Below are 16,822 nucleotides of genomic sequence, written 5' to 3'. Positions count from 1 at the left end.
CTGCATGGAAAGTTCTAACCGACTAAACTGACATTCTGCACTGCAGCAACTCACTGTTTATGTCAGGAGAAGGCTTAGTTTATAAGCAAGTGTCCTAGAATGAAAACCGGCATTGGGGGATAGTGATGTTTCAGGGCAATTTCTTTTGGAATCCAGGCATGCTGCCTTGCATCAAGAGAAAATAAAGGGAAATAATGAAAAGAGCATTAATTTCTCATTTTACCTTTTTAGTAATCTAGAGAACTGTGCCGCCCTAAGGTAACTTGATTTTGATTGAAGTGTTTTGTTGATGTCATATGGTTAAATCTCCGAGTGGAAAAGCTTCAAAGTTAAATTAGATGGAAATAAAATTTGCAAATGAGAGCTGAGATTTTGTGCAGCTTTCTACTTTACCAATGTTCCTGGGCTCTCTCTGGGTTAAAGGATTTAGGGCTAATCCCCTGAATGTTTTAATAGTGTCCATTTAGGAATGAAAGTATAAATGGTAAAGTTTCTGATATAGCTGTTTAAAAAAAAACCAAAATAATTAACATATTACTGATATGATTTATAGCTCTTCTACAAGAGATAGATTTCTTTTATGAAATAGATTAATAAAAAGGAAAGTAAATAAAATTAACTTCTTTCTAAAATGCTTGTTTTTGAAAGAATTCTTCAGTAAGAGATTATGTTCAGGTGTTTATTGAAACCCTGGCTTTTATGTTGGAGGTTGCGCTTGTTATCAAACTCAAGTGAATTGAGGTTAAGCTTGATTGTACATAGTTTAGGGCAATTATCTAGATAATTAGGATAAACTAGTCCCCATTATTTCTTCTACAACTGTTTTTTCTCATAAGTTTGTTAAGAACATCTAGAGAGAATGGAAGAATTTTTTTTTTCAAAGTTAAGTTTAATTATTTGAACTTTTTCTTTTCTACTTAACTTTGCACATATACACTAATGGTATTATCCTATATTATGGTAAATCTCTATGTAACCAAGAATAATAAAATAATTTTATCACTATAATTATATATGATGGGTTGATTAGCACCCTAAGCATGCGAGTGAATAATAGCAACCACTTACCTTGTTATAATGTAGTACTTCAAAATGATTTTCAAATAATAAAACATTATTTAAAATATAAGTACAAATCATTATAATACCCAAACTGAATTTCAATAAATAATCTCTTATGCCAAGACATAATCTAAATATCTAATAAATATCTAGCTGTTTTCGTGTAAAGACTTATAATAGTATCCTAAATGTGCTTTATAGAATGAGCACTCATATTTCATGAAATGGTGATTCCACCTTCCTCCTAGTGGTATCCTGAGATGTAACATTTTATAAAGATGTCAAAACACCCTTTATCTTAATTGGCTATCCTTCTGAAATTCTCTAGAGAACTTTTCAGGCTGATGTTGATGTTGTTGCTTCTCTCACAGGAATAAAATATTTTGGGGATACCCATAGGTGCTGACATGTATTTGCTGGGTGTCTGTATGTCTTTAGCCAAAGCCTGAGGACATTTAGCTACCTCTGTTGCCCTGAGACTTCTATCTCTTTATCTCCAGGGAGTTGGTTTCTCAACTGATTCGAAACCTGAGAAAAGTGTGTTGACTACAGTTCATTGTTACTGGGTTTGGGGCTGCTTCTTCCTTTCATTTATTTATTTACTTGTTTAGCAACTCTGATAAACAGAAAGAGGCAACATTAATCACAAAAAGCCACATTTGCTATTACCAAACTGGTACATGGCTTAAACTAGCTTTGTATTATAGACTATACTTGCACCAAGTTCCAAAGTGGTGGTGGTATCTTACCCAATGAACTTTTTTTGGATGTACTTTCTTGACGTATATGACCATTGAAAGATGTGGTAGTGTATAATGAAATATTTAAGTCTAAAAAATGAAGGCAATTGTAGTTCTCTTTCAAGAAGTTAGACCTAAGTTGTTAAAGGGGTTTTATCATTGTAGATGTTGTCTTGATTGGCATCATGCAGGCTGAAAAGAAAAATGGAGAAAATCTTGGGTAAAGTTGAGAATTAGGAGCTGTAGCACCTTGAGAATTAGGAACTATAACACCTGACTCCTCAATCAGATTTCCCTTTTTGTTTTCCTTTGCTTATTATATTATCCCCAGGTGCCACTTTACCTTTAGATTCTATATTGAACCTCATTCTTCATTGATTTGACAGTAATTTATTCCTACTGTGAGATCAGAAACATCTTATAGGATAAGTTCACTTAGAGCAGACAGTTTCAAAATTTAAATCAAAAAGTCTGTTAAAACTTTCCTTATGATTTATAACCTGCTTTTTAGTATGTGGTAGTTTCAATAAAAGACAATGGGGAGAGGCAGTATCTTACAGGTTTTCTAAATACCAAACAGCTGGGATACAAACTTTGTATGTATGGTTTTCTAATCATTAAGTCAAAATGATTACATAGAGGTTATTTACTTCAATTCTCCAAAGAAAATATGGGGGCTGGGAAAAAATAGGCAACTGAGGCAAGGGGAGACTATAGTTAATGGACTTAAGATTTATACTTAGATCTGGCTGTATTTAAATCTCCTAATATTTGTGCTCTAACTTTTTTATCACGTAGTATGGTGATCCTTTCCAGTGTTTGATGTGACACTCGTGAATATTTTAAGATGATTTTTTTAGGATTATACAGCTTAATTATATCACCTTCAAAGTAGTTTAACTCTTGGTTTACTTAAAATAAATGACTTTATAAATCCCATAGCTGCCACTGTTTGAAGCAAGCATATACTTTGTTCTTTTTGTTTCCTAAAGAGGTCAGTGCACAAATCCCTGCATCAAGCTGATTCTGATTACCATGGACAGATAAAGTTCTCCGCTCTATGGATAATCAGCACTGAAATTTAGTATCAGGAGGAGTAGACATACTCAGAATAAAATCAAATTATAAAGTGTGATATAAATTCAATGTCACTTATTTGAAATAAGATTAAAAGGAAGTTAAGGAGAATTCATGTTCATGGCAAAAGACATATATAATATTAGAAAAGATAAAAAGATGAACAGTTGGAATTGAATGTCAGAAAGTGGACTAAAAAATTAATATTTATGGGAGCCTGGCTGGCCCAGTGGGTTAAGCCTCTGCCTTTGACTCAGGTCATAATCTCAGGGTCCTAGGATCGAGCCCCATATCAGGCTCTCTGCTCAGCTTCCTGTTTCCCCCCTCTCTCTCTCTGTCTGCCTCTCTACCTACTTGTGATCTTTGCCAAATAAATAAATAAAATCTTTTAAAAAAATAATATTTAAATGTACAGAAGTCTGTTCTACTGATTTTATATAAATCTTCCCATGTGTACGCAGAGATTTCCTATAGTTAATTTTACTTTGTGACAAGATTATCCAAACCAAAATTGTGTCCAGTCTTTGACAAAAAAGAAGTGATTTTGCAAAATTAGGATTGACCTGGAAAATCTGTTATGATTAGCTGTGATATCCAAAGACATACTGAGATGGTAACTGGAATTTAGGTAGCATAGTTACAATATATCATTCATTAAGCTCCAGAATGTTCTCGAACATTTAAAAGGATAACAGATATTGTGAATAATGGATTCAATAATGATTAAAAACATTATATACACATATATATGTATGTGTGTGTGTGTGTGTGTGTATATATATATATAATCCAACTTCCAGGCAACTTACTTTCCATGCTCTCATTTTTTTTTTTGGCAAGTGATTGGCTTATCCTAGTTGGATGTAAGAATAACAGAAAAATGAAGTATCTATAGATAATCCCCTCTATTACTATGCCAAAGGAAAGGACATGATCTGTAAAAAATAGTATTGCAAAAGAATTTGTTATGTCCACAATGCATAGATCTCTTCATCCAGAAAGCAAGACTGTGTGTCTAGGCCCCCCGTGCACAGTAAATTCGACCGGAGATATAAGACAATCATCTCACAATGACCAATGGCTACCATGTGGATTACAAAGAACTTTGCCAATATAGGAAGCTCTCTATACCTAATCTGGTGACCTTCATTATGAAATACAAGTTGATAACAGGAGTTGGTGAGGAAAAAGCAGATGTTGGAAAACATCGAGGTGGTAGTCTGCAAAAACCATGAAGAAGCTGAAGTCATAAGATTGGTAGTAAGGAAAGAAGAGGTAATTGCCTTAGGTCAGTTAGAAGAGACACATTTGCTGACTCATGATGGCTAAGCACAAGAAAGAGTACTCCCTTACAGAGGGGCAACGAGTCTTGGTTATCCTGGGTGATATTTCAGACACACTATGCAGTGGTCAGACTTTTTCCCGTTTTCCACTTTCTTCTCACTGGTTGCAGTTCCTTTTACTAACTTAAGCTGAGAAAATCTCTGTTTCTTAGAAATCAAAGATTATACCTGGCCCAACATCAGAGGTATTCATGGTCTCTTTCATTAGAAAATGGATAAGGGCAGGAATGTGTTGTGATTGTAAATATAAGGTCTGGATTCAACTACCTGGGTTCACATGACCACTGAGGCTACTTTCTTCCTAGTTCTGTGACCTTGGGAAAATCAGTGAAGGTGTCTAAACTTTGTTTTTTTTGTGATTTTTAAAATGGATCATCTAAGGATAGTACTGTAATCTCATAGCACTGTTGTGTGAAGTAAAGGAAACAATTGAGATAATATAGTGGCTCAGGTGATCAGGAAATGATAATTATTATAAATAAGAAACCTTATGATGAGTCCCTCACTTTATCTGTCGAGTGGGGAAAATTAGGGATATTATCTCTCTTTAGCAACAATGCACACCTGGACCTTACCAGAAGCTTCTGGAACCACTTCTTGACACTGTGTTCATAACAGTATTTAAATTTTAGGAACATGTAATTTTTTTCTATTGGATTTAGACAGATGAGTGGATGTTTCTTGAAAGAAAATAATTCAGTAGACAGTTTATAGAAAACCTATTTTTGTCAATGGTTGTTTGCATGCACAAACCCAGCTGAATAGTAGAGGATAAAGATATTGTAGAGGCTGCAAAGTTGAAAATTTTTGCTCTTTATCTCTTGCAGAAGTTAACTGATTCCTTGTTTAAAAGAGAAACTAATTCTATGTTGCATGATTTTTTTTTATTATAAGCATAATAAATATTTGGTGGAATACTTTTTAAATGTTTTGAAGATAATTATCTAAATGTCTATTTCCAGATAGTTTCAAGCTTATTTTCTCTTCTTCAAGAACTCACCCATATTTTACTATGGGTTTTCAATCTTCTAATTATAAATGTTAAATTTTGCATATATATATGCAAAAATATTCTACATTTTGCATCAATTGATTCAAGTAATAAGCATAGTGAAGCTGTAGTTTTCCAAATGAATTCATTGTTTTCCATCCTCCAAGTCATACATTCTTGTGTTTTGGCATATATAGGAATCAATGACTATGTGCCTTAAAATAGCAGCTTCCTGGGTCTCATATCTGAAGTATTTGATTTAGTATGTCTGAGAAAGAGCCCAGGAACCACAGTTTTGACATAAGAAGGTTAGTCTGATAAAATTAGAATATATAGGAATGTGACCTAATTACTGGATTTTAAACAATTTCCCAGGTAATTCTGATATTCCGACAAAGTTGAGGGTTACTGCTGTAGATCAGTAACTCCAAACTTGAATGGGCATGCAAATTATCTGGGGCTCCTGGTCAAATGTTCCTGGAGTGGTACCTGAGATTATGTATTTCTCATAACCTCCCAGAGATACCAGAGCTGCTGATCAGTGAGAAATGCTGTTCTCATTCTGGCTCCACTCTGCCCTATGGTTGCCCGCGTGGGTAAATTTTCAAGGACCTAATGTAAGATGTGACTTATAGCCCAGCTTACCTGAGTCAAAGGTTGATGAAACATCTCAAGAAATAATTTCCTTTGCGGAAGGGTGATGGGAAGTTCTGAGCCAGGTCAAAATTGAGAAATATTTTTCTAATCTATTGTGAATTCCTACCGACGCACTCTGGAAATAGAATAATTTGGTGCTTTTAGAAAGCAACATATTTAGGTACTTGCTGCCGGTATTTAATTATTTTCAGTAAAGGTAATTGTTGGGTGGTAATTGGTGCTTTCCAACTCTACTGGCCAATGTGTAAAAATTTATGGTTTTAGCACCATCTAGGATAACTCCATACCAAAGTACCAAACTTATCAGAAAATTCTGACTTCTTGGACGGAGTTTCATTTCTCTTCATCTTGGGAATGCAGTCCTGGGCATCATTATTTGTCAGTCCCACTTTTTTCTCTCCCTAAACAAACACAGCAAGGATATTGATTTCATCTCTTTCCTCTATTTATTTTTTTTCTATTTCCAACTGTCATATTATCTTTTTATTGTAGATTTTTTTTTTTTTTTGCATGAAAACACCTTCTATAGGCAGGGTTTATTACCTCCTCACTGGCTAAAAACATGAAAAGTTTTATAATTTTCATGGAAATTTTTCTTCCCCTTTTAGCTATTTCTGAGAAATTAAAAGAGAATTTACAGAAAGGTACAGAAGTTTCTCTTTAGATGTTCAATGAAAAACAAGGAAAACAGTACATTTAGTGTTAGTGACAGAGAGCAAGTCTGGAGCACCTACAGTTGAAAAGCAGAATATATTTTTGCTCCCACTTACACAATTACATTAAAATATGGGCAAAGGAATATTTTCTCATATTAAATATCTAAAGCCAATTGTTTGCTCTGTAACTTTTCCTTAAATGACACTCATGGGTTCTTCACTTGTTGAAGTCCAATATGTAACCAAAGCCAAGTGAACTGTGTACCACCAACTATTCCAGAATTATAGAACTTCAATGCCCTCCCCTATTCCCACCCCACAAAAAATAAAAGGAAAAGAAAATATTTCCCCAACATCCCCATAGAGGCTGTTCAACTCCTGGCAAGACATGCAAATCGTATTCGCTAAAAAAAAAAAAAAAAAAAAAAAAAAAAAAGAAAAGAAAAAAATACACCCCTGCAAACTTCAAGGCATTTTTATCCAGCATTCTCGCAGGGCTCAAAGTATAACCAAAAGATCAAGGGAGGAGTGAGGTAAAATGGTGAATCATTCTGGGTTCCCCGTGATTAGTGTATCACTTTAGTCACAGAACAAGATACAGAGATCTTTTAAGTGGATTTGCCTTTCCAGTGGGTCATTTGTTGCCCAAGTTGATGACAGCAGGAACTTTAGAACCACGCTTGTTAATAAGTCTGTATTCATTAATCACTTGCATTCACACTTAAAAACAAAAACTAACAGAAGAAAAAAACCAAAAAAAACAAAAAACTATTCAGTACCGGAGATTAAATAACCTTGTGTAGTCTCTTGAAATAAATTTGATTCCTTAAGAAGTCTAATTACTTTCAGTTGCCTTTTTTTTTTAAATAACTATATATATATATATATATATATATATTTGTATATATTATCCTGTGATTCTACTTATGGTTCCTCTGCTGCGTTGAAGATCTAGGAGCATAAAAGCCTTGTGTCCCCCATGAACGGTGGCTCTAATGCTGCAGAAAGGTTACAAATAGGCAGTCTGGTCCTTCATTGATCTGGACTATCCATGGCTTCATTGTAAGTGATTATCCTTTTGGGATCTTGCTTCTGCAAATTCCAAACAGATTCCATTTCTTTAGTGTGATATACAATAGCAGCCCTCAGGTCAAAAGAACCCCAGCTATCATTTCTTTCTAGGCCTCTCTGGTATCTCTGTTCTTTGGCGGAGCCTAACAAAGTGTTCGTAGGAGACGCCAGAGGATTTTGATTTTCTATCTCGTAGTCCTTTGAGAGAAACACTAAAGCACCTTGACTACTGGTGTCTGCTTTTTGCAGGTCACCTATATGACTGGGTTCCAAGGATAAGGCTCCACTCTCACTAGTAGTCCCAGATTTTAGAATGCTACCCAGAACTTGAGGACTAGTCCGTTTTTCCAGCTCATAAGCCTTGGGAAACACAGGATGCTCAGTTCCTGAGGGGATTATTTCAGCACCCTGTGAAACCAAAGTGGCAGGATATTCCCCTTGAAATGTCACCTCCATCACTTTATGATCTGATGACTTCCCAATAACAGTCTCAGGGCCAGCACTGGGCTCATTTATAAATGATAAACCCCACTGATTCTGGAAGATATCCCCCAGGTTTTGCTGATCTGTTTGAGAGGGCAGATCCACTTGTGCTGTGCTCAACAGCACAGTTTGCATATTTGAAGGATAGATAAAAAGGCTAGATTTAATTTGTTCAACAGCTGCTGAAGTCAGACTCATGTCCTGGAGAACTGAATCAGTCCCAGAAGAGATGGGTGTTAGAGTATTAGCAGCCGTAGTTAGCAGTGGCTGACCCCCTGGAGAATACACACTTGCATCAGTCCCTGCTAAAACAGGCCCATTAGAAAAGTTGGCCGAAGTAACAGATTTCAGCGCTGACATAGGGACCTGGGATAACCGACTTGAAGATTGGGTCTGAGTTTCCCCAGTAGATGATGAAGAGGATGAAGATGAAGATGGCGACACGGAAGAATTCTGTACAGTTTTGTTGAGGTTTTCCTTAACTTTGCTTGCATAACTTATTTTAGGAACTATTTTAGCGCTGCTATTGTCCACTGGAAAAACTGGGGGTGGTTTAAATAGGGTCCACGAGTCCTCTTTGGAGGTAACAGCAGAAGCATGCTTTCCTTTGGGCCGATCATCAAACTTTTTGCTGCTCACACCAGGTTTAATATCAGAGCCTTTCCGCAGCGTATCACCCACAGCAGGTTTTCCTCGATTTGTTCCTCCAGGCCCAGTTTCATACTTCCAAATGGGCTTCGAACCATCTACTCGATTTCCCTTTTGTTCACTGTAGTCAGGCTTGAAAGTTTCAAGTCCCTGTTTTAAGGATGGGACACTGGTCTCTTGTTGCATTATTTTGTCCTGAACTAAATTAAGGTTTTCACAACCCTTGGCACTATTGCGCCTAGCTTTCCTTTTTTTAGGAGTGGTATATCCGCTCTCAGATCCACTACCATCGTTATCTGCTCCTTTGCCCATATAACCATTAGTAATATAACCAGAATTATTTGTTACAGCACCATTTGGAATTGCTACTGTATCAGTCTTGTCTACAGACTGGTTCTCTCCAGATTTATTTTCATAAGATTTCCCATTCTTTTTGTCCATACTGTTTTTCTGCATGAAATTCCTGGTTTTAATTCCTGCTTTCCCAAAGGTGCTGGCCTTTACAGTCTGCTTCAGATTAGTGTCTACTACTTGTTGGTTGCCATTGAGGACCCTGGAAATAGGGCTGGTAGCTTCATCAGAACCCAGGCTCTTTAAAGATATTTCTCTTTCTCCAGCATTACCATTTAGTTCACCATAGCCTGTTTTCTTCTTCGGCGTTTCCTGGTGCTGCTGGAGGGCGTGTTTCTGCTCATGTTTCAGCGCCTTCGGCTGGGCCTTGGGGCTGCCCTCGGCTCCATGCTGCAGGTATTGGTGAGGCTGCTGGTGATGGTGGTGGTGATGGTGGTTGTGGCTGTGGTTGTAGAAATAATAATGGTGGTGGTGATGCGGCTGCTGCTGCTGCTGCTGCTGCTGGAGGTGATGGTGCGGATGGTGGTGGCTGTGATGGTGCTGAGGCTGTGGCTGGCCGGGCTTCTCCTCCATTGAAAGCGGCTGGGACTCCCTGGCTGAGGCTGCGGGTTGCTGCACCGTCAGGATCTGAGCTTATTGTAGATTTTGATCAAATCTACAAAACACCAGAGGAAATATCATATTTCATTAATATAGACACAGATTTTGGATAATTGGTGTTATATTTTTAAATTACAAACCTGTCCATTAAATTCCCTATTAATCCTCTTTAATTTTTTCTTCTAGAATGTTTAACATCGTTTAACAAGTTTAATGTTTAACAAGTTACATGTGTAATGTTTAACAAGTTACACTTGTTAACTTATTTGATTATTCTTTGTTTCCCCTCTCACATTAAACATTAGAAAGTAATGTCTGCAAAGGCAGGTTTTGTTTCTTTTATTCATAGCTACAGTCCAGTGCCTAGAATGGTGCCCAGTATAGAGCAGATTCTCAGAAAATATCTGTTGAACAAAGAATGTATGGATGTTCCAAATGAATCAATAAATTACGTAGTCCATGTGTTAGCATTGAGGCAAGTACCTAAATAACCATAATTGTGCTTTTGCTTAGAAGGTAAGATTCAAGCACATTTCTCAGAAGGCTTACATTTAATCCATTTACTTTACTCACTCATTATCGTGTCCCTCTTAAGTATCATTCTGCTAGATTCCAGGGACATATATTGATGAGCATGATGAGTTCATAATGTATTCTGCCTACTGGTGGGGGGAGGGGTGGAGCGTCAGACAACAGAAAAGTCAGTTACAATATTCTCTCGTGTCCAGTCATAGACTATATGTAAAAAGTGTTATTAATCACAGAGTAGCTGCTGACTTAACTCTAAGGGACCATAAGAAATTTCTGAGAAGTTACCTGAGCTATAAATTGAAGGATACCTTGCATTTCAACAGATAGAAGAAGAGGCAGGGTAGTAAGCTCCTAATAGAAGTTATGTCATGTGCCAAAACACAGAGATATGATGAGAGAATCCCAACCACCTTCCAGGAGCACATTAGTTTCTTATAACATGACAATGTAATGTCATATGTGTAAGAAGAGGCAACTTCATATTTGCTTTGTGCGACGAGTTTAAACCTTCCAGAAACAACATGAGAGAAAGAAAGAGATAGATATATTGGTGCTCTATTCTGAATCTTGCATTTTGTTTTTCACTACATCAAGTTGGAAAAAATAAATATATTCCATTATATATATTTATTATATATATTTCAATATATATAATTTCATTACATATATTTTCATTTTATATATATAATATATATATATATATCTATATTTACACACATATGTGTGCATATACATATACACATGTGTATGTGTGTGTGTGTGTGTATAATTAAAAACAAAACAAAAATACACCAGAGAAAATCTTTTTTTGATGGGACTCAAGGGAGAGAGACACTCTTTTTTTTTTTTTTTTTTTTTTGACAGGCAGAGACACAGGCAGAGAGGAGGCAGAGAGGAGGAAGCAGGCCCCCTGCCGAGCAGGGAGCCCTATGCAGGGTTCCATCCCAGGCCTCTGGGATCATGACCTGAGCCGAAGGCAGAGGATTAACCCACTGAGCCACCCAGGCACCCCAGAGAGAGACACTCTTAAAAAGCTGCACCAAGGATAGGCGAAAGTGCAGATGTTAAAACCAATAAGTGCTTGAATGAGGATGAACTTGGACAACTGTTTATCCATATGTAACTTTCAAGGACTCTATGACATGATTAGGTGAACACATTTCCGTTTCAGAATTTAGGAAAAATGGCAGACAATGGATGGCCATAGCTGCTTGTATGGACATGGAGAAATCTTCACATTCTCTTTCCTCCAGATTGTAATCTAAAAGAAAAGGCCATCTTCTTGCCTCTACCCCTGGATAATCAAACTCAAAATGAACTATTCAAATACAATGTCACTCACATTCTTAGGAGGATAACATTTTGACCCTTTCACTTTAGAAGTAGGAGGATGGGGGTTACTCTGGCCGAAACTCTGCCTCTTCTGTGCGGTACTTTGTCGTTGTGAATGGTGGCTGAAAATTAACAGGAGGTGTCTTTAATCCCAGACATTTTGTCTGAACCATTCTTCACAAAACAGCACATCCTCCCTTTCTTTCTCTTTACTGTTCATCAGATGCTTAACACTTATTGCCGATAATGGGTTCTTCAATGGGACTCTAAGCTCTGTAAAGATAAAAACCTTGCTTTGTTCGCTGCTGAAGACTCAGAACCTAGATTATGGACTATGATGCAGTTAGTACCAATAACATATTTATAAGAAGGAAAGGAAGCAGGAAGGAATGGAGGAGGGCAGAGAAGGAAGGATCAAAACATCTCCTCTTGACCTCCAAACCGTTCTGTTCTCTCCGCGCCGTCTCAGTGAGTGACACTGTAACCTATCCAGTGTGTCACATTAGGTCCCCAGCTCTCATTTTTGCCTTTCCACGTCTCACACCTGCAAGAGCCAATCTAGTTCTTCCATTCTACCATCCAGATCTCTCTCACATGGGTCTTCACCTTTGTCTCTCCACAGTCCCCACCTCCTTCATCGGTGACGGGTTTATGTTCTAAAGTAATGCCCCTTACTGCCAGAATATTGACCTCTGTACATACAAGCTTGATCTTGTTATCCCTGTGGTAAAAGCTTCCCTTATAATGCAGGTCAAACCTTCATGGGCATTCATTTATAGGCAAGGTCTAAGATATCACATCCTTTCAAGACTTGCCTAACCTCTACCGGTTTATTTTTCAGCCATCTTTGGTTTCCTTATTGCTGAGATTTCATTTTTTTCTGCCTGGCATATTAGGTTGACTTTTTGCCTGGCTTAATCTCTTGGCCCTTAGAACAGACGACGTCATTTCATCCTAATAGTTTTTGGCCCCTACCAGTTTAGTGAAAATGCCCCTCCTACCGATTTCCACAACACAGCCTATGCCACTTTCCAATCACAGAAACTCATTACACCATTTAGTAATGCAAAATTCCAAACTCTGATGGTAGGCTCTAGGCCCGGGTCCTTCACTACTGTATTCCCAGTAACCGGCACTAACTTACACAAATCAATTGTAAAAAAGGACAGGTAATGTAATTCTCTGAATTCAAAAACCATCATTTCTTCATAAGTTTCTCCCTTCCACTTGGGCAGTTAAATTCCTGCCATTCTGAATAGAATTGTATTCCTCTATGTCACCTTTAGAAATGTCAAAAAAAAAAAAAACAAAACCAAAACACAAAAATATGGTGACAATTAAGTTAATTTAAAAATTTGTCATGCCTGGAACCACTGAAAATTTGTTTAATGCATTTCATCCATTTTATCCACCTTATGGACTGTGTAGATATCTTATCCTTTAATGAACAGTAAAAATTGTTCACACACGTTTGGTAAAGGTCACCTATTTTCAATCAGCACCTTTCTGTGTAATAATTGGGTGACATTTCTCATCCGTCTGTGATCAATGAACATGCATATTTTAACTCAAAAGTCCATTCTCTTTAAAACTATCACTCTTACAGCTTATTTCATAACTAGGTGATATTTAGTGCAGGGAAATTACACTAACTCTTATTCTTGGGGCTTTTGATCTTTAGAGGAAAATAATCGGCAGAACAAACAATAGGAATGGCCTCTTCTGAAGACTCAGTAGTCAAAAAGTACATCCTGAATAGATATTCTTTGGTGTCTCATGTTTAAGGAATAATTACACTGTTATATTTAATATTACCATAATTAAACTGTATTTTATTACTTGTCCTGTAGATGAGGTGAGGTGAAATGCTCTAAAAATCAATATAGAGTAAACAACAGCATTAATTCTGGAAAATATTTCTTTCGCAGATACTTAGAGGCAATCTTCCTTGGAACCATAATCCTCAAAAAGAAATCACAGCCCTCACAGAAGCAGTTTAGGTCATCTGGGTCTAGGTCTCTGGATTTTTCTAAAAGTCTTCAACAAGGCACAAATGACATTTTAAATAGCTTGTCAGGAAAAGAAGTGATTTTTAATGCAGATCCACCAAATATAATGTTTTTTATCAGTGCCCCCAAAGGCAAACATCTGAAAGGCAGAGGAAAACATAATACCAAGATAAATGTTGTGACTAGTGTCTAAAGAGGAATATAATATTAAGATAATACAGAAATATCTCTTGTCAGGAAAAAAAAAAAAAAGGAGAGTAAACTGGTTTAATATCCTACAATTCTATAATTTACTCTGAAGTATAATTAAACGTTGGGATTTTTTTTTTCCTTACCAGATGCTAAGCCAACTTATTTTTAACACATTTTAGGGAAAAAATCCCCTCCCCCAAACAAACTAACAAAAAAAACCCAGACCATTTATGCTCTTCTGATCACAGACATGGAGAAAGGAGCCCAGCACAGTTAAGCAGCAGTGAATGCAAAGTTAACACAAAAACTCTCAGGCAAAGTAATGACTGATTCTTTCAAAGAAGTAAAGCCTGTCATGTAATGATGATTTATGTTACTCTTGGTCTTGATCAATGTACCAACTTATGAAGCTAGCGGCCTCTATTACCCACTACTTCCTTCTAGACCTTTCTTAGTCCAGTTTTTACAGACTCTTGGGTTATCTGCCTCTCATGATGATGTAGCCAGACACCTGTAGACCTAGAGTCCCTTTACTGTCTTTTACTTGTGTGTCTTTGGTAGCACTATTTTGCTCAAGAAGTTTGGTGAACGGTTTCAATAACAGTAAAGTTAAAATGTTTTGGCTCTCAAAGGCATTCATTCTTCTGTGAAGGAACCTGACTGGGACAATTTCCCTTATTTTAGACCAAGTTCTCTATTCATAGATACCATATTCCTCAGAACCATATAAATCAAATATTGATTCTTTGACTCTATTCAGTTGGTTCTAAAAAGCAGGATTATAAATTAATTAGCAAATCAATAAGCAAGATAAAATTCTTCTTCTATACGAAAACCTCCTAAATTTATCAATGGTACCCAATCCTTGCTCCTTCATTGCCTTTTATATAGTTAGTGTCTGGGTTCACACACCTCTCTAGTGTCCCCTTTGGACACATTGCAGCCTGAGGTTACTAAAGGACCATTCATTCTCTTTCCTCTGACCCATACTGAATAACAACAACAACAACAACAACAACAACAACAAAATCTCGCCCTATTTTCCCTCTCTCCTTGCCTTCCAAGAAAATTAAACATTCTCAGGGTTGGTAAACATTTCAAAATGTTGATGGTTGGTAAAGAGGGTGACCCTGGTTGTATTGTACTCACTGAAATGTTGAATAGACTTTGCATTCCAAGAGGAAGTTCCAGGAGTAAAAACATTTTTTGTTCTCATGGAGCCATCATCAATGAAAGGAAAAATATGGTTGAAAAATATCAGCCTCGAGACTTGGATATAAACTCCTTGTTGGATATAGCAGAATTCTTATAGTGAGGTAGTAATATAAAGTAGGATTTGCATAGGTCCTGCAGCTACAAAACTAAGTCTGACAAGAAGCATAACAACACATGCAAATGGAAAACGCTCAGCGTTCGGGTTGCCAGACATAATTTAAAAAGTAGAAACAGTGTGTTAGGCACTATGCTCTTTCGGTGTTAGTTATGGTTCCTATATAAAAATAAAAATATTGAAGAATGTCACTAGTGCCTGTTTGTAGTGTTTTCCAATATGTACATTGTCAGATAACGTAACTACCAATCTACATATCATGTTCATAAAAGGTGTGCATTTGGTGTGCAAGACGCATTTGAAGCCAATCTCCACCTTGTTCATAATTATATACAACGAGGGCCGCTAAGCATCTGCCTTCCTCTCAAGTCATGATCTTGGGATCCTGGGGTATGCCGCGTCAGGCTTCCTACTCAGTGGGGATTCTGCTTCTCCCTCTCTCTCTGCCCTCCTCTGCATTTGTTCTCTCTCTTTTTCTCTCAAATGAATAAATTAAAACATTTAAAAGAATAATTATATAGAATGAAAGTACAAGGAAAAGAATCATAATGTTGTAGCATTATTCACTTAAGCAACATAATGAGTGCTTCTCCTTGGGGGTTGGTTAACAGAGAAGGGGTTAAAAAAAAAAAAAAAGGATGCTTTTAAGGTGCTAGAAATGAGCACTTTCCTGGGGATGGTTATTACATGGTTAGGTAGGAAGGAAGATAGGTAAACATTTACATAGCGTGTTTAAAAAAAATAAAGAAATTATGCTGCATGGTGAGCTAAAAATTTTGTTGTAATTATAAATAAAAATCTTGTATTTTTTTTTCAAATATGATGGAGACTGTTTTGTTTTGTTTTTTTTAAGATTTTATTTATTTATTTATTTGACAGACAGAGATCACAAGTAGGCAGAGAGGAAGGCAGAGAGAGGAAGAAGCAGGCTCCCCGCTGAGCAGAGAGCCCGATGAGGCACTCGATTCCAGGTCCCTGAGATCATGACCTGAGCTGAAGACAGAGGCTTAACCCATTGAGCCACCCAGGTGCCCCTGGAGGCTGATTTTTATTGTGACAGAAGTAATACGTATTTTATTGGATTCTTTTAATCATAATGAATTTTATTCCACCAATTTGCAAGTGAAGAGTGCCATGAAAAGTCTTCTATAGTCTTCAGACTGATTGTACAGAGCTACATAAGAAAAGAGAAGTGTGCAAGAATTGTCTGCAGGAAGCATACAGATTTATAAATCTGAAAATTCATATTTTTGACAGTTTATAAATTTTAAAGGCAATGATTTTGTGTATGAGGAGACCATCTTGGGAGAGCTTGAAGCAGAAATGAAATAATTGCCCCAGACATTTTACTGTACAGATGTATTTTAGCAAAAAGTGATAACAACATCATAATCTTAAATGAGACTCTGCAACAAGGGCTCTTTCCTGATACATGATTCCATAAAAAGCAATAAAAGCCGATTTAGAATAAAACAGAAGAGTTGCCTATACAGACTACAAGTAATGCTGCTGAAATCTACTTCTCGTCATAAGCATCTCCTTGGAGCTATTTGACAAAATCTGCACTTCCCAATATTATTTCCACCCTTTAATTTGGGGTTCTAAAGGCCCTACTGTTAGAAATGCAGCTAGCAGGCCACCTGGGTGGATCAGAGGTTTAAGCATCTCACTCTTGATTTTTACTGAAGTCATGATCTCAGGGTCCTGAGATCCAGCTCCAGGTGGGGAGTCTGCTTGAGAGTCTCTCTC

General features: G+C 36.9%; 2 protein-coding genes across 3 annotated transcripts in view; one reads left to right on the top strand and one right to left on the bottom strand.

Annotated features, from left to right (window-relative positions):
• The window catches only part of CDH12 (cadherin 12), a 1,003,438-nt gene that overhangs the window by 624,239 nt on the left and 362,377 nt on the right, over positions 1-16,822 (top strand). The window lies entirely within an intron of this gene.
• Positions 6,986-9,705, bottom strand: LOC131831612 (FMR1-interacting protein NUFIP2). The gene has a single exon (XM_059173701.1). The coding sequence runs from the start codon at positions 9,650-9,652 to the stop codon at positions 7,559-7,561; it is 2,094 nt and encodes a 697-aa protein (XP_059029684.1). The 5' UTR covers positions 9,653-9,705; the 3' UTR covers positions 6,986-7,558.

Source organism: Mustela lutreola, chromosome 5 (genome assembly GCF_030435805.1).
Source record: "Mustela lutreola isolate mMusLut2 chromosome 5, mMusLut2.pri, whole genome shotgun sequence".
In the NCBI taxonomy this organism is placed as follows: Eukaryota; Metazoa; Chordata; class Mammalia; order Carnivora; family Mustelidae; genus Mustela; species Mustela lutreola.
This window is presented reverse-complemented; position numbering and strand designations above follow the sequence as displayed.